Here is a 19532-nt window from a genome sequence, read left to right on the forward strand (position 1 = left end):
TACTCTTCCGATATTCCTCCAGGGCCCTTTCTGTTCTTAGCTGCCTGGACCTTATGTATACTCCCTTTTTCCTTTTGGCTAGTCATGCGATTTTTCCTGTCATCCACCGTTCACGCATCTTGCCTTGCCTATCCTTTGCTTTCAACAGGACATGCCTGTCCTGCACCATCTTTAACTTATCTTTGAAAGCCTCCCCATATCAAATGTGGACTTTGCTTCAAGTAGCTGTGTGCAATCCACATTTCCCAGTTCCTGCCTAATTATGATATAATTGGCCTTGGCACAGTTTAGTACTCTCTTTTTTAGGACCACTCTCATCTTTGTCTATGAATATTCTAAAACTTACAGAATTGTGGTCACTATTCCCAAAGAAATCCCCCACTGCAACTTCACCACCCGGCCTGGCTCACTCCCCAACACCAGCTCCAACATGGTCCCTTCCCTCGTCGGTATTGACATACTGCTCTAGAAAACTCTCCTGGATGATTCTTACAAATTCTGCCCCATTCTGACCTAAGTGTGTCCCAGTCATTGTTGGGAAAATTGAAATCTCCCATCACCACCACCCTGTTGCCTCTACATCATTCCATAATCTGTTTACCTATTTGTTCTTCTACCTCATGCTCACTGTTGGGAGGCCTGTAATACAGCCCCAGCAGTGTAGCTGCGCCCTTCTTATTTTTCAGCTCCACCCATAATGCCTCACTACCCACGACTTCCATAGTGTCCTCCTTTGGCACAGGCGTGAGATCATCCCTGACCAGCAGTGCAACTTCTGCTCCCCTTTTACTTCCCTCCTTGTCCTGTCTGAAGCGTCTTTATCCTGGAACATTTATTGCCAATCATGCCCTTCCATCAATCAAGTCTATGTGATCGCAATAACATCATACTCAAAGGTACCAATCCGTGCCCTAAGTTCATCTGCCTTCTCCACTATACTCCTAGTATTAAAGTATATGCACTTCAGGCCACCAGTTCTTTTGCGTTCATCTGCTCTCTGCCTACTCTTCCCCCTTATTAATGCTATCTCCATGATTTAGAGTTTCCAGTTGCTACCTCGCTGTCTACTTTATTTTTCTTCTGGTTCCCAGCCCCCTGCCACATTAGTTTAAAATCTCCCCAATAGCAGTAGCAAAAACATCCCCCAAGGTCATTAGTTCCAGTGTGGTTCAGATGTAGACTGTCCAATTTGTAATAATCCCACCTTCCCCACAACTGGTCCCAATGTCCAACAAATCTGAACCCCTCCCTTCTCCACCATCCCTCAAGCCATGTGTTCATCCTGCCTAGTTTTCATTTCTACACTGGCCAGCATGTGGCACTGGTAGTAATCCCGAGATCGCTAGCCTTTGAGGTCCTCCTTTTTAACGTCTCTCCGAGCTCCCTGAATTCTGCTTTCAGGGCCTCCTCTCGTTTCTTACTTATGTAGTTGGTGCCTATATGCACCAAAACAACTGATTGTTCACCCTCCCCTTTCAGAAAGCTCTGCAGTCGATCTGTGACATCCCTGACCCGAGCACCTGGGAGGCAGCATACCACCTGGGAGTCCTATTTTTGTTCACAGAACTGCCTATCTACTCCTCTTACAATAGAATTCCCTTTTTTTTCCTGCCCTTCTGAACAGCAGTGCCCACCACAGTGCCATGATCTTGGCAACTGCTGCCCTCCCCTGGTGAGTCATCTCCCCCAAAAGTATCCAAAACAGAATACCTGTTTTGGAGGGAGGTGACTGCAGGTGACACCTGTCACTGCCTTCCTACTCTCTTTCTGCCTTTGGTCACCCATTCACTGTCTCCCTCAGCAATTCTAACTTGCAGTGTGACCAGTTCACTAAACGTTCTATCCACGACCACCTCAGCATCGCAGACGCTCAACAGTGAGTCCATCCACCACTCCAGAGCCGTCATACGGTCAAACAAGAGCTGCAGCTGGCCGCACTTCTTGCAAGTGTAAGAGTCAGGAACGTCAGACGCATTTCTGAGCTCCCACATCAGGCAAGAGGCACATACCATGGGTCTGCCATTGTAAGCCTTAGCTCTCTTTCAACGAACTAAAACCAAAGTGTGCACTTAAATATATGAAAGGAAAGAAAGAGAAAATAAAAAAACCTTAGCATTTTTCTTCAGATTTGGGGGGAGAGGTGGATGGTAGGTACATAGTACACGTGTAGTATCTCTGGTTTAGCTGCTGCCCAAAATATATACCAAGTCCTTACCTTCCCAGCACCCTCCTGGTCTCCACATCATCTCCGCTCTGTCTCCCGCTACTCCTGGACAGGAAGAAGTTGCGGGCGTCGAAGGTAAGAATTTAAACAGTGTCCTTACCTGGATTAATAGTGTAGCAATGATGCCACGAGAGCATCGCCTCTCCCAGACCCTTAAATAATGCTCATTATTTCTATCCAGAATTATTAATTGAATTTTAATTCCACCAGCTTTTATTTGGATCCAATAAAAAAACTTAAACTGTGAATGCTGAAATTGAAATTGCTGGAAAAACTCAGATCTGGCAACATCTGTGGAGAGAAATCCGAGTTAATGCCTCTGTTCCAGTGATCCTTCTTCGGAACTAAATTTTTCCAGCAATTTCTGGGTTTATTTTTCTACTTTGAACCCATGCCCCCAGAATATTACCCTGAATTGCTGTATTATTTGCTGAGTGACATTATCACCATGCCACCGTCTGCTAATGCTGCAAAATCTTTCACAGCCATCTTAGAGCATAAATAATGCTTCACTTTTTAAATCTCAGTTAAGTGACCGTGCCTTGGACAGTACAAGCAATGCTTGTTTAGTAGTGCTCTGAAGTCTGCCTAGGGTGTACTCTGAAGAATAATGAATGCCACTGAGAAGAGATTGAATGAAAAAATAGGTCAAGATTGGAAGAAATAAGTTCAGTGAGACAAGAACAGGCTGAGATAATGGATCTGGCATGGCAATTCTGTTTGTCACTTTGGGGCTGATAATAGAAGCAGGTTCTGTTGGATTGGGAATCATGGGAAACTACGGAGCAAAGATCTCCAGAGGAGATGAATTTGGTGACATTCACTGCGCCAAGGCGAACACCTTATCTTCTGATTAGGCACTTCTGGATGCAGCTTTTCAGTTCATGGGCTTCAGACTATGTTTACTACTACTTTTGCCGCTTGATTCATGATATCTCTGTTATTTAATCTTTCCCACCTTCTAACTTATCCCTTTTTTGTTTTACGCTACCTTTTGTTTGTTTTTGTTCAAATATAAAACCCATTTTCTGTTTTTTGTCGCTTGCGAAGGAGCTCTTATTCTCTCCACAATTGCTGAACATCTAGCATTTTGTTGTTTTATTGTAGATTTCCAACATCCATGGTATTTTTCTTTTATCTACCAATGCATTGAGGTTGCCAGGATCAATGAAATTTGATAATCAGGACATTGCTCCAAGTCACTTGGATAGCTACAGCTGTTGGATTGACAATATTTTGTAACTTTGAATATTTTCCCAATACATTGATGTTCATGCAATTATTAAATTTCTTTGCAAGATTGCTTATGACAACTGCAGGTTATACCCACTCCCAACAATTTACAAGGTTTCCTTGCATTATAATCTTAACACAATCAATTGTCTGATATCTTGTCTTCTAAAGTATTCATTGTGACTTAATATAGCAATTATTGAAGGAGCAATTTCTGTAGTACTGAAAATATTGTGAAACTTGGAAGGCTTTTAGAAGTTTACAAGGATATTGCCAGGGTTGGAGGACTTGTGCTGTCGTGAGAGGTTGAATAGGCTGAGGCTGTTTTCCCTGGAGTGTTGGAGGTTGAGGGGTGATCTTTATAGAGGTTTATAAAATCATGAGGGCCATGGATAGGGTAAATAGACAAAGTCTTTTCCCTGGGGTCGGGGAGTCCAGAACTCGAGGGCATAGGTTTAGGGTGATAGGAGAAAGATATGAAAGCAATTTTATATGTTTCTAAGGGGCAACCTTTTCACACAGAAGGTGATATGTGTGTGTGCGCGTGGGGAATGAGCTGGCAGAGAATGTGGTAGAGGCTGGTACAATTGCATTACTTAAAAGGCATCTGGATGGGTATATGAATAGGAAGGGTTTAGAGTGATATAGGCCAACTGCTGGCAAATGGGATGAGATTAGCTGGGATATCTAGTTGGCATGGGCGAGTTGGACCGAAGGGTCTGTTTCCTTGCTGTATATCTCTCTGACTCTGTATAGGGTATTTTGTCCTGATAATTGTTTCCTACATAAGGCTGTTTTCAGCTTTTATGATCTACAGTGGACAAACTTGAATGGATGATGCTCTGGACAATTAAACTTTTTCTTACATGAAATTTCTCACTCCGGTCCTGGGGATTTATCCACCTTTTAACCGTTTCAAGGCATCCAGCACTTCCTCCTGTAATCTGGACATTTTGAAAGATGTCACCATCTATTTCCCTCCAGTCTATATCTTCCATATCCTTTCCCACAGTAAATACTGATGCAATATATTCATTTAGTATCTCCCCCATTTTCTGTGGCTCCATACAAAGGCTGCCTTGCTGATCTTTGAGGAGCCCTGTTCTGTCCCTAGTTATCCTTTTGTCCTTAATATTTTTATAAAAACCCTTTGGATTCTCCGTAATTCTATTTGCCAAAGCTATCTCATGTCCCCGTTTTGCCCTCCTGATTTCCCTCTTAAGTATACTTTTTTCTAAAGATTCACTCGATCTATCCTGTTTACACCTGACATATGTTTCCTTCTTTTTCTTAACCAAACCCTCAATTTCTTTAGTCATCCAGTATTCCCTATACCTTCCAGCCTTCCCTTTCACCCTGACAGGAATATACTTTCTCTGGATTCTCGTTATCTCATTTCTGAAGGCTTTCCATTTTCCAGGCATCCCTTTACCTGCAAACATCTGCCTGCAATCAGCTTTTGAAAGTTCTTACCTAATACCGTCAAAATTGGCCTTTCTCTAACTTAGAAATTCAACTTTTACATCTGGTCTATCCTTTTTCATCACTATTTTAAAACGAATAGAATTATGGTCGCTGGCCCTAAAGTGCTCCCCCACTGACACCTCAGTCACCTGCCCTGCCTTATTTCCCAAGAGTAGGTCAAGTTTTGCACCTTCTCTAGTAGGTACATCCACATACTGAATCAGAAAATTGTCTTGTACACACTTAAGAAATTCTCCATCTAAACTTTCAACACTATGGCAGTCCCAGTCGATGTTTGGAAAGTTAAAATCCCCTACCATAACTACCCTATTATTCTTACAGATAGCGGAGATCTCCTTACAAGTTTGTTTCTCAATTTCCCTCTGACTATTGGGGGGTCTATAATACAATCCCTATAAGGTGATCATCCCTTTCTTATTTCTTAGTTCCACCCAAATAACTTCCCTGGATGTATTTCTGGGAATATCCTCCCTCAGCACAGCTGTAATGCTATCCCTTATCAAAAATGCCACTCCCCCTCCTCTCTTGCCTCCCTCCCTTTCTATCCTTCCTGTAGCATTTGTATCCTGGAATATTTAAACTGCTAGTCCTGCCCATCCCTGAACCATGTTTCTGTAATTGCTCTGATATCCCAGTCCCATGTTCCTAACCATGCCCCGAGTTCATCTACCTTCCCTGTTAGGCCCCTTACAGAATAGCAAGGGTCTTTTCCCTAGGGTGGGGAAGCTCAAAACTAGGGTGCATATTTTGAGGATGAGAAGATACCAGTTTTAAAAAGGAAACTAGGGGCAGTGAATTTTTTTTAACGCAGTGATTCATATGCGAAATGAACTTCTGCAGTAAGTGGTGTATGTAGGTATAGTTACATTTAAATGACATTTGGGTAAGTACATCAGCAGGGTAGGTTTGAAAGGAGTCTAAATGAGAGTGGTCCTGGAAAAGCACAGCAGGTCAGGCAGCATCCGAAGAACAGGAAAATCAACGCTTTGGGCAGGAGCCCTTTTTCCTGCTCCTCAGATGCTGCCTGAACTGCTGTGCTTTTCCAGTACCACTGTAATCTTGACTCTAATCTCCAGCATCTGCAGTCCTCGCTTTCACCTCTAGGTTTGAAGGAATATGTGCCAAACACAGGCGAGTGAGACAAATTTGGGAACATGGTCGACATGGACTAGTTTGATTGAAGGATCTGTTTCTATATTGTATGGCATTTCAGATCAAGGCCCTTTTCTTGCCAGTTAAGCCACTGAAATCTGTGCAGTGGAAGATAGTTTACTTCATGGGGATAGTTTACATCCATTGGGATACAAGCACTAAAGCTTATGATTCAAGTAGTGATTCTTTTTAAGTGAATCATGATGCAGTCCACGTTCTTTACTTATCCTGGAACTACTTTTCTGCATACAGTGAAAGTGTACTCAAGTTACTATTGACACGTGCACTCTCAACGTTTACACCGAGGAAACAAAGCTAAATGGAATACGTTGTCTCTGACTAAAAACCGTCTTTTCATGAGTTGGATTTGCTAACAATTGAAATAAATGTATGCATAAGTATTAGAAAGCAAAGCGCATATTTTATCTTGAATGAATGAGCTAAATCTAGATATAGTATTGAGGGAGTTGTAATTGTTAATGGTGCTGTATTTTGGGCGAAACATTAATTGGGCTGTATCTTCCTCTTTTTTGGAAAGTTCAAAACTGTGAAAATTTCATATTAGATTTGATACAAATTTTGAAATTCTGACAACAGCAAAATAGTTGAAAAGTCATTCACTTGTTGCTGTTTGTGAGGTGTAACTGTGAAGGCAAGTACAACAATAATAGTTCCACAAACCACACCCTTTTGTTTTGTTTTTTTTTTAATCATCAACTGAACATGAGAGATGGATACCGTTTTTAAAAGAATGGAGAATGTACACTTGAATTGTTTACAGGTTTGGAAAATATATAAAGTTAACTTGTACATATGCAACAAGAGACCGGAATTTTAGTCCCTGAGCATTGGGGAGCTAGTTGGGAAAACATGGTAACATGGCCAGAAATGAAATTCTCTAAATGAAGAGAGTCTGAGACAACAAAGAAGTACTCCATGTTTCCTCCTGGGAGGAAGTGGTTGAGTGTGGCTGGCACAGCTGTTAGTGCTTGTGCAAGTCAGGAACAAAGATGGTGAGGTGTCCCCAGTGAGTGTGCCGGCACTGCAGAGGTCATATTAGGCTAGGAGATTAGAGGATGGGGGTGAGTAAGGGAAGATGTTACATGCAATAGTGAGAATGGTAGACCATTAGTTTTGATGAGCAATGAGTGCGATAGCAAAAAGATGTGAAAGCAAAATATTATGATTGCTGAAAATTTGAAACAAATTCAGAGTGCTGGAGAAACTCAACTCTGGCAGAATTTGTGGAGAGCGAAACAGTTAATGTTTTGAGTCCAGTATGATTCATCTTTGGAACTCTTCTGTAGGAAGCAGAGAGATATTTCTGGACTAGCGGCACTTGACTGTCTTTAGATGTGTTGTGGACGCTCAGAATCTTGGAAGTAAGGGAAGATAGGATGGGCAGGGTGCCATAGAGGCATGATATGTGGGTAATGAGGCAAGTTTTGAAGAGTGAGAAATCTTGCTGGGTTTCAGAGAGAAGCCCTCCTTGAAATATGACAACATTTTCACTTGACTGATTTCTGGTAAAATTCAATCCTGTTGCTTTTTTGATGACATTGAGTCCACACAAAGTAGTAACTTCTGTTGCGAAGGAGCTCAGCATAGCAATAAACCTGTGGTTAGATTGCAATTTAATACAGATTTTTTGAGAGGGGAGTGAAACAGAAACAAAGACACTTCGAGAAGCTAGCAGCATTATTCCTTTTTTCTTTTTTTAAATGTAAAATTACCCACTCTCCAATTTTCTTCAAAAGAATAAATAAACTACATTCAGAAATACTGAGAGAAATAATTCTGAAGATGACAAGACTGGCCCCGGTCAACCAACCAATGGTCTACTGACCATTGATCTGTCATTGCTGTGCTCATGATATTTTCAAAGAATTGAAAATTGAGACAAACCCATTTAATTTTGAGATTTTGGACTTGTGATGGAGATTTCTTGATTATTGTTTTTCCTGCCACTCATATGTTATGCTTTGTATATGCAAGTTTTAAAATGTGGTAAAGTATAAAAGATTAGAAATTATTTTACTGTCCTTTTTAAAGCTAAGTATTACAGTGAATAGTTTTTGTGACAGACGTAATCTAGTAAGATTTGTTTTTATCCTGGGTAACAGTAAATTGTAGGCAAATTGGAATTTTTAATAATTTCATTAACTTTTAACACTTTGGCTATTCTTGGAATATTAGGGCTTTATTTTCAGCATACTGCCTTAGTAAGCTGTGATGTTATATAATATTGACTACACTTTAATATAACTTGTGGCATTTGAGAATGGCAAGATTTATCATTTAAACAGCATCTAAATCCTCAATATTTTTATCCATTTAGAACTAGAATTTGTTAGTACTGTTTACATGAGAGAATAATGGGCTTTAAATTGCCTCTTAAAACACAGACTCGTCAGATATAGTTTAAGGATCTAAGATTGATCTATTTGATGGAATATTCATTCCACACAAGTGCCAGGCATGATCACTTCATGCCAGAGAGAGAATCTGGTCATTTCCATTACCTTTTTTTTCTTTATTAATGAGCTATGGGCATCACTAGTTAAGCAGCATTTATTGTCCACTCCAAATTCCACAGAGAACAGTTAAGAGTCACCCGCATTACTGTGGATCTGGAGTCACATGTCGGTCAGACCAATTAACAATGCAAGTTTCCTTCCCTGAAGGACATTCGTGAACTAGCTGGGTTTTTCTAACAGTTGGCAATAGATTTGTGGTCATCATTAAACTGTGTTAATTCCAGATTCTTTAAAAATTTAGTTCAAATTCCATCAACTACCGTGACAGAATTCAAACCAGTGTCCCCAAATTATTACCTGGGTCTCTGGATTAACGGTCCAGTAATAGAATAGTACAGCACAGAACAGGCCCTTTTGGCCCATGATGTTGTGCCAAGATTTAATCATAATGTAAAATATAGTAACTTCACCTACGCACCCCTCAACTCACTGCTATCCATGTGCATGTCCAGCAATCGCTTAAATGTCCCTAATGATTGTTTCCACCATCACAATTGGCGACGCATTCACAACTCTCTGCGTAAAGAACCTACCTCTGACGTCTCCTTCATACCTTCCTCCTAATATCTTCGAACTATGACTTCTTGTACCAGTCAATCCTGCCCTGGGGAAAAGTCTCTGGCTATTGACTCTATCTATTCCTGTCACTATCTTGTATATTGTGATCAGATCTCCTCTCTTCCTCCTCCTCTCCAGAGAGAAAAGTCCAAGCTTATTCAACCTTTCTTCATAAGCCAAGCCCTCCAGTCCAGGCAGCATCCTGGTAAACCTTCTTTGCACCCCCTCCAAAGCCTCTGTATCTTTCCTACAGTGGGGCGACCAGAACGGAACACAATCGTCCAAGTGTGGTCTCACCAGGGACTTGTAGAGCTGCAGCAAAACCTCATGGCTCTTAGACTTGATCCCCCTGCTTTCCTAACAACGCTATCCACTTGGGTGGCAACTTGGAGGGATCTATGTGCTTGCACACCCAGATCCCTCTGTTCCTCCACTCTGCCAAGAATCCTGTCTTTAATCCTATATTCAGCATTCGAGTTTGACCTTCCAAAATGCATCACTTCGCATTTATCCAGGTTGAACTCCATCTGCCATTTCTCAGCCCAGCTCTGCATCCTGTCTATGTCGCGCTGCAGCCTGCAGTAGCCCTCTATACTATCGACAACACCTCCAACCTTTGTGTCATCTGCAAATTTACCAACCCACCCCTCAATCTCCTCATCCAAGTCACTTATAAAAACTACAAAGAGCAGATGCCCAAGAACACAGCCTTGTGGGACCCCACTCAACACTGTCCTCCAGGCAGAATACTCTCCATCTGCAACCACTCTCTGCCATCTGTCAGCCAGCCAGGTGGTAATACCAGTAGGCCATTGCTTCCCCTCTTTTTTTTATTTATCGCATGGCATTACCAATGCTGAATTCCCTGCTATCAGTTTTCTGCAGGCCAATTACCAGCAATTGACCTAGACCAGCCATCTATATACTGTGGCTACTACACATCGGAGGCTAGGAATTCATTGGCAAGTAGCTCACTTCTGGTCGCGATACTTGTTCACCATCTGCAGGTACAAGTCAAGAGTGTGGAGTATTCTCCCTTTCTTTTAAAAGTAGCTCTGATACCACTCACGCTGTACACCACCCAGGATAAATTAGCCCAAATGATTGGCACCCCCATCCTCTGCTTCAATGTTCATTCTTTTCTGTTGTCTCCACTGCAGTGGGGCTGTATTTATGTTGATCCTAGCTCAGATCAGCAGTGGTCCACCCTGTCATGGGTGTCTTTCTGTGTCAACACCAGCGTCCTCGACCAGGCCAACATTCTCAGCGTCAAGGAACTTGATCAACTGTGGGCTGGGCACATCTCCAAGCAAGTACTCCACTGCCAACACTAAAATGACAGGCAAGCCTTCGGTGGACAGAAGAAGCACTTCAGTGATACTCTCTCGTCCTCACTGGTGAAGTGTGCACTGAGAATCACTGGCCCAAAACTGTCCAAAGCGGAGGAGCAGCATCCAGGAAGGCATTGAGCACTTTAAGACCTGCTGCTGGGGAAAAAGCAGAAGCCAGGCAAAAACAGCTCGAGTGTGCTACTGCATCAACGCCTCACCCACTCCTTCACGTGACCGCCACCTGCCCCAAGTGTAAGAGTCTGTGAAAACTGCATCAATGTCTTCAGCCCCCTGTGGACTCATCCTGAGAGTGAAAGAGAATTACTCATTTGCAAGGGACCTCGAATTATGATGATATTCACACTTTTCACCATTGATGGAGTGGCAACAACCTGTGCCCTTTATAAACTGCACTACAGCTGCTCGCCTAGACTTAATAGTTCCTTCCAGATTTGGGCTTTTACTCCATGAAGGACAAGGGCAGCTGGTACATGGAAGCAGCACCACTGCAAATTCTTCTGTTTGCACCCCTTTTCTAACATAACTCTGGTGTACCTACATTCAAAATATTTCATTTTTTTTGAGAAGGCAACTAACGCACCACCACCTTGAGGATAACTAGGGATAGCTAATAAAAGTTGGCCTTCCAATGGTGTGTACATTTTCATGAACAAATGTTTGGGGGAAAAAAACTATGAAAGTGCCAGGTATAATTGAGAATTTATCTTGATTATATAATTCTTTGTGTTGTCTGTTTCAGATCTACAACCTGTAACCTATTCAGAGCCAGCATTCTGGTGTTCAATAGCATACTATGAACTAAACCAGAGAGTGGGTGAAACATTTCATGCATCTCAGCCTTCATTAACTGTGGATGGATTTACAGACCCATCAAATTCTGAAAGATTCTGTCTGGGTTTGCTGTCTAATGTCAACAGAAACGCAACAGTTGAGATGACGAGACGGCATATTGGTAAGTTTGCATATGGTTTCGAATTCACTTGTTAGTTGCCAATGACACCCACACCTCAAGTATTGATAGTAAGTAGAAGAAGTGAGAGCTGCCTTCTCCGTAAATTGGTGACTTATTAGATAATTTCAGAGGTTATGGCTATGGTCTTGCTGTCATACAGGTCTGGCAAAGACAGCACGTTCTCTTCCCTGAAGGACTTTTAGTGAACTAGATACCCATTTCAGGATAATCCAGTTTCATACACAGTGGTTCAGTGATTTACATTGCTACCTCACAGCACCAGGGATCCAGGTTCGAATCCAACCTCTAGCAACTTTGTGTGGAGTTTGCACATTCTTCCCGTTAATTTCCTCTGTGTGCTCTGATTTCGTCCCATAATCCAAAGATGTGCAGATTCAGTGAATTGGCCCGCTAACTTAGACTCTTCAGACAGGACGGGGTTTGGGGTGGTCGGTGGGGGGCGTAGAGTTGCACTGCTGGTCAGGGATGCTATCAAGGCTATGCTAAAGGAGGACACTATGGAAGTCGTGGGTAGTGAGGCATTATGGAGCCTGAGAAATAAGGGTGCAGTTACATTGTTTGGGCTGTATTACAGGCTTCCCGACAGTGGGCGTGAGGTAGAAAAACAAATAGGTAAACAGATTATGGAAAGATGTAGAGGCTATCGGGTAGTGGCGATGGAAGATTTTAATTTTCCCAACATTGACTGGGATACACTTAGCGTCAGAGGTCTGGATGGGGCAGAATTTGTAAGAAGCGTCCAGGAGAGTTTTCTAGAGCAGTATGTCAATGGCCCCTTGCCTCATTGGGCTATATTGGACCTGGTACTGGGGAATGAGCCAGGTGGTAGAGGTTGCGGTGGGGGATTTCTTTGGGAACAGTGACCACCATTCTCTAAGTTTTAGAATGCTTGTAGATAAAGATGAGTGGTTCTAAGGGAAGAGTACTAAACTGGGCCAAGGCCAAATATATCAAAATTAGGCAGGAGCTCAGAAATGTTGATTGGACACAGCTATTTGAAATGAGATCCACGTTTGATATGGGGAGGCTTTCAAAGATTCGTGCAGGATAGGCATGTCCTGTTGAAGGCAAAGGATAGGAAAGGCAAGATTTGTGAACTATGGATGATGGGAGAAATTGTATGACTAGCCAAGAGGAAAAGGGAAGCATACATAAGGTCTAGGCAGCTAAGAACAGAACAGGTCCTGGAGGAATATCGGAAGAGTGGGACAAGTCTTAAATGAATCAAGCGGGCTAAAAATGGTCTTGAAATGGCTTTCGCGAGCAGAATTAAGGAGAATTCCAAAGCCTTTTATTTTTATATAAGAAGCAAGCGAGTAAACTAGAGAGAAAGATTGGTCCATTAAAGGATAATGAAGGAAGATTGTGTGTCGAATCTGAGATAATGGTGAGATTCTGAATGATTACTTTGTATCTGTGCTCACTGAGGAGAGGAACATGAATGTTGAGATTAGAGATGATAGAAGTTGATTAGTCTGGATCACGTTGGCATACGTAGGGAAGACGTGTTGGGTAGGGTAGAGGTTATTAAGGTGGAAAAATCCCCAGGACCAGATGGGCTCTATCCCAGGTTGCTGAGGGACGGGAGAGAGGAAATAGCTGGGGCCCTGACAGATATATTTGTGGCATCCTTAAATACAGGTGAGGTGCCAGAGGACTGGAAAGTTGCTTGTGTTGTCCCCTTGTGCAAGAAGGGCAGTTGGGATATTCCGGGTAACTACAGACCAGTGAGCCTGACGGTGGTGGGAAGTCCCTGGAGAGGGTACTAAGGGATAGGATCTATTTATATTTAGAAAAGAATGGGTTTATCAGTAATAGGCAACATGGTTTTGTGCTGGGGAGATTGTGCCTTACCAACTTAGTACAGTTCTTCAAGGAAGTGACCAAGTTGATAGATGAAGGAAGGGCTGTTGATGTCATATACATGGACTGTAGCAAGGCGTTTGATAATGTTCCCCATGGTAGACTAATGGAGAAAGTGAAGTCACATGGTGTGCACCTGATTGAGGTTTACAAAATCATGAAGGGTATAGACAAGGTGGATAGAGATTTAGCTTTTTCCCCAGGGTGAAGGATTCAATAATGAGAGGTCATGCTTTCAAGGTGAGAGGTGGAAAGTTTAAGGGGGATACACATGGCAAGTACTTCACACAGAGGGTGGTGGGCGTCTGGAACGCGTTGCCAGCAGACGTGGTAGAGGCAGGCACGGTAGGTTCATTTAAGATGAGTCTGGACAGATGCATGAGTAAGTGGGAAGCAGAGGGATACAGGTGCTTAGGAATTGACTGACTGGTTTAGACAGCACATTTGGATCGGCTTGGGCTTGGAGGGTCAACGGACCTGTTCCTGGGCTGTAAATTTTCTTTGTTCACTTTTTGTTCTAAATTGTCTGTGGTGTTCAGGGATGTGTAGGTTAGGTGCATTAGTTAAATGTAGAACAGTAGGGGAATGAGTAAGGGTGGTTTACTCTTTGGAGGGTCAGTGTGGACCTGTTGGGCCAAAGGGCCTGTTTCCACATTGTAGGGGTTCTATGATACTCATATTAGCTTCCTTTACTGGACTTTACTTCTAGGACTGCTCAGCTTGAGAAAATTCAGTTCCCATCAACAGACCAAAACTAACTCAAAAACATCTTGAACAAATGAACACCAGAAACCTTTTTTTTTGAAAAACAACAGATACTAAGGCATAAAAATTGTAATATGAATTTTAACATTGATATCATTAATAATGAAGTAAAATATGACAACATTGGCGGTCTACTTCACAACATGAATTCCCTTTTTTTTTTGTCCCACTAATTTGTTTTCACTCCAACTATTGGTTAAGAGCAAGTTAAAAGATTTTTAGAATAGATCATGAACTGGGCATGTAAATTTAAAGAGAATTAGTAGCTTTCATTTGGCTCATGTTGTTTCTGGTATCTGACCAAGTATCAGAAAAGCTTTCTCACAGGGAAAATAAGGAGATTGTGGTGCAATGCCATTGGCCTAGCAATCTTGAGGCTCTGACTAATACTGAGGGCACTGATTCAAATTCCACTACAGTGGCTAGTGAAATTTTAAACTCCAGTCTGAAAAACAAAGGTAGTCAGAAATGCTGACCTGTCCACAATCGCCAATTGTTATGAAAATCCACATAGTTCAAGAACACCCTTTTGGCGAAGGCAGTCCTTACCTTGAGTAAATTGGACTTAAATTTTCTGAAGCTTAGAATGGGAGGCAATCTCCATTGAAACATTAAACTATTTTAAAGGGGTGTGATAGTGCAGATGCTAAGATATTTTGTTTATAAATGTAAGGGAATTTTAAAGTACAAACACAGACAGATCACTTAGGTTGAAATGAGAAATTATTTCACTCAAAGTCAGTCATCGAGGTCTACAACATGGAAATAGGCCCTTTTGGGCCAACTTGCCCATGCTGCCCAGTTTTCACTGCATGAAATTTGCCTGCATTTGGTGAATATCTCTCCAGACCTATCACATCCATTAATTGTCTAAATGTTTCTTGAATGACATAAATGTACTTCCACCACTCTGTCTGGCAGCCTGTTCCAATCACTCACCACCACCTGTGGGGGAAAAAAAAATGCCTCTCTTTTATACCTTTTCCCCCTCTCACCTTTTTAAACCTATGACCCTAGTTTTAGACTTTCCTACCATAGGGAAAAGCTGTTGGCTATGAACCTTATCTATGACGCTCATGATTTTATAGATCTCTATAAAGCTACTCTTGGTCTCCTATGCTCCAGGGAAAAAAAAAAGTCACAGCCTATCAAACCTCTCCTTATAACTCAAACTTTCAAGTCCAAGTAGCATCGCAGTAAATCTTTTCTGCACTCCTAGGTTAATAGTGCTTGAAGGGCTTTTGCCCAAAAAGTCGACTCTCCTGCTGTTTGGCTGCTGCTTGACCTGCTGTATTTTTCCAGCACCATCCTTTTAGACTGACTTTTCCAGCATCTGCGGTACTCCAAATGTGGCCTCACCAACATCTTGTACAGCTGCAAACAAGGCATCTTTACTGATTCCTGTTGAAGGACTCTGGCCGAAAACGTTGATTTTCCTGCTTCTCTGATGCTGCCTGACCTGTGCTTTTCCAGCAACACATTCTTGACTCTGATCTTCAGCATCTGCAGACCTCACTGAATCCTAACTTCTACACTCAATACTCTAACTAATGAAAGCTGCATTCATTATCCTGTCCACCTGTGACTCCATCTTTAAGGAGCTATGACCCTGTACTACTCTATCTTTTGTTCTGTAGCACTTCCCAAGACCGTACCATTGACTCTAAGTCCTGCCCTGGTCTGACCGACCAAAATACAACACCTTGTATTTATCTGAATTAAACTCCATCTGCTGTTCCTCAGCCCACTGGCCCAGTTGATCAAGATCTCACTGCATTTCTAGAAAACCACCTTCACTGTCCACTATACCACCCAATCTTGATGTCATCAGAAAATATACTAACCATACCTCCTAAATTCTCATCCAGATTACTTATATAAATAACTGTGGACTCAACACTGATCCCTGTGGCACACTGCCAGTCACAGACCTCCATTCTGAAAAATGCAACCTTCTACTATTACCTCTGTCTTCTATGTAAAGACAATTTTGAATCCAATTGGCTAGTTCTCCCTGGATCCTATGAGATTTAGCCGTACTCAACAATCTATAATCTGTGGTACCTTGTCCAAGGTTTTGTTAAAGTGTATTAAGGCAATGTCTGTTGCACTGCACTTGTCTACTTTCATGGTCACCCTTTCAAAGAAAAACCCAATCAAATTCATGGGATACTATTTCCCATGCTCAAAGCCATGCTGACTATCCCAAATGATTCCTTGCCTCTCTAAATGTCTGTAGATCCTGTCTCTGAATCTCCTCTAACAATTTGCCCATCTCCGACATTAGGCTCACCAGTTTGTAGTTCTCAGGCATTTCCCTGCAGCCTTTCTTAAATAATGGCGCAGCATTAGCAACTGTCCAATTTGGGCACTTCCCCTGTGACTGTCGATTTTTACCAATACCTCTGCTAGGGGCCATGCACTTGCCTCCCTAGCCTCCCTCAAAGTCCAAGGATGCACCTCATCATCAGATCCTGGGGATTTATCTACCTTAATGCATTTTGAGATTCTCTTCAAGACATGGCTATTTATTTCCTCGTTTTTCCTAGCATCCATGCCTGTCTTGATGGTAAATACTGATGCAACCTATTTATTTTGGATTTCATCCATCTCTTGTGGCTCTGTGCATGGATGACCTTGTTGATATTTTTTTTAAAAGAAGCCCTATTCTCTTCCTAGTTACTCTTTTGCCCTTCATGTTCTTGTAGAATCTCTTTGGATTCTCCTTTACCTTGTCTGCCCAAGCCATCGCATGTACCCTTTTTAGCCCTCCTAATTTTTCTCAAGTGTACTCCAACACCCTCTATACTCTTCAAGAAATTCACTTGATCCAAGCTGCCTATATGTGTTATATGGCAGCTTTTCTTGACCTGGGTCTCAATAACTCTAGAAATCCAGGGTTCCCTACTTTTGCCAGCTTTATCCTTCACCTTAACAGCGATATGCTTGCCATGAAACCTCATTAACTTACCAAATGTCCCTTTACCTGCAAAAGTCTCTCCCAGTCAACTTTTGAAAGTTTCTGTCCAATGCCATCAAAATTGGCCTTGCCCCAATTTAGAACTTTAACTTGTGGACCAGACCTATCCTTTTCCATAGCTACTTTGAAACTACCGGAATTATAGTCACTGGTCCCAAAGTGCTGCACCACTAACACTTGACACTTGCCCTGCTTTATTTCCCAGGAAGAGGTCATGTTTTGCCCCTTATCTAGTAGGACCATCAACATACTGTTGAAAAATTCTTCCTGAATGCACTTAACAAGTTTCTCTCCATCTAAGTCCTTAACACTATGGCAAGTCCCAGTCGATGTTAGAAAATTTAAAATCCCTTACTGTGACACCCCTATTTTCCTTGCAGCTATCAGTGATCTCCAGACACATTTCCTGCTCTTTGGAATCTATAATTGTCACCCCTTAGTAAGAAGGTTGCGGATACTCCATCATTAAGGTTGAAATGGAGATTTTTAGTTTGTCCTAATTAAAGGGATATGGAAAACAAGTGGAAAAGTGAAGTTGAAACCTGAGATCAACCATGATCATTTTGAATAGCATAGTACTTATAGTCTGCTTGTAACAACCAACCAACTTTGATCAGCCAAATGCTCAGACACCTAACCTATGTACTGCCGTCATTATGACACTGAAATTCATACATGATATTTCTCAATTGCATAGTAAGTAGCATGTCGTTTTGGACTTGGCAGCATCCTATTTTTAACAATAGTACTCATTGCTATTGTGTAATTGCAGTGTGAAACAGCTACATTTAAGTTTGGAGCCAAAACCTGTTAGATGTGATTCCATAATTGTGCAGCATTTGTTGAGTAATCCTGAATATTCTAAAAACTACACAAACAGCACCTTTTAACATGGCTCATTTACATTCTGAGAACAAGATTCATTCATACATAGAGATCTGTTCACTGAGAAAATAAAAATTACGTATCCAAGACTTGCTTGTTTATTTTAGACTTACCTAGGAGCTTCATGAGCCCATAGTTCCCTTTTGCTTACTGTATAGCAATTTGTTAGTCAATTAAAGTTGATTTGTGAAGCAGTCAGTGTACTTTTTCTTCTCCTGTAATATGTATCTTTGAGGTAAAAACAATGACTGCATATGCTGGAAACCAGATTCTGGATTAGTGGTGCTGGAAGAGCACAGCAGTTCAGGCAGCATCCAAGGAGCTTCAAAATCAGGATGAAGGGCTTTTGCCCAAAACGTTGATTTCGAAGCTCCTTGGATGCTGCCTGAACTGCTGTGCTCTTCCAGCACCACTAATCCAAAATATGTATCTTTATGATCATTCGAAATTTCATATTCTTAGATTTCTTCTGAGTACTAGACAAAATACCATGGCAAAATACCTTTTTTTCCTTCAGGTTCTGTACGATCACATTTATTCCTCCCATAACCTTGCTGCTTTTGCCGACCATGTTAAAGTGATGCGCTTTGATTTGCCAGTGGGAACCGTTTCTTTCTGGGTGCGTTTTTCATCAGCCTACCTTAATTTTAGGATACATGTATCAAATATCTGTTCAACTTTCTCCAAGGAGAGCAACCTCAGTTTCTCTACAGGCATAATTGAAGCTCCTAATTTTTCAAACTATTCCTGTGAATTCTGTCTGCATACCTTTTTAATGCCTTCTTCAGCACTTAGATAAGCTGAGTTCATGCAGCACAGGGTGTAACTGTGTAGTTGTGCTATACCCATTCATGTGTTATTGCTGAAAACAGCAAAGAATAGTCTTTCTAGGCTTGATGTTCTGTCACCTCTCCATTTGAACTTACATGGGTTCTTGAACTTCCCTGTTACAAGATCCAGCAGCTTTTCAGTGCCATCATGTTAGCACAGATCATAGCACTGGCATATTCCTTGCTCAAGAGTGTGGTGCTGGAAAAGCACAGCGCTCAGGCAGTATCCAAGGAGCTGAAGAAGCAAGAAGCTGAAGAGCTTGTGCCCAAAACGTCAATTCTCCTGCTCCTCGGATGCTGCCTGACCTGCTGTGTTTTTCAGGCACCACATTCTTGACTCTGATCTCTGGAATCCGCAGTCGTTACTTTCTCCTTGCTGCACTTTCCATTACATGTTTCACCTTTGAACATCCAGGAGTGGCCTAGCAAAATACATGGGTACAGTCCTGTTTTAGCAGTTTTAAAAATGTTGAAAGAGTAAGATCATCTGGGAGCCAGTCGTCAGTTACGTCTGCCTTTGTTACTTCACTTTCAATGTTTACTGCATGGAAGGTGATTTGGTCCCCTATCTGAATAGATCTAGCTATCCGTCACTGCTATTGAACTCCATGTGCCCTGCTGCTTTTCCAGGGTGACTTCTCTTTACTGCAGAATTGAACATGAGATTCACTGCCATACACCACATTATCAGAGCT

General features: G+C 41.9%; 1 protein-coding gene across 2 annotated transcripts in view; it reads left to right on the forward strand.

The window, feature by feature from the left end:
• The window catches only part of smad2 (SMAD family member 2), a 110681-nt gene that overhangs the window by 67687 nt on the left and 23462 nt on the right, over positions 1-19532 (forward strand). For both annotated transcript variants that reach the window (XM_072574865.1, XM_072574876.1), the window contains one exon: positions 11281-11493. In XM_072574865.1, the coding sequence (XP_072430966.1) occupies positions 11281-11493 (213 nt within the window). The remainder of the gene's footprint in view (positions 1-11280; positions 11494-19532) is intronic.

This window comes from Chiloscyllium punctatum, chromosome 1, assembly GCF_047496795.1.
Source record: "Chiloscyllium punctatum isolate Juve2018m chromosome 1, sChiPun1.3, whole genome shotgun sequence".
NCBI classification, from domain to species: Eukaryota; Metazoa; Chordata; class Chondrichthyes; order Orectolobiformes; family Hemiscylliidae; genus Chiloscyllium; species Chiloscyllium punctatum.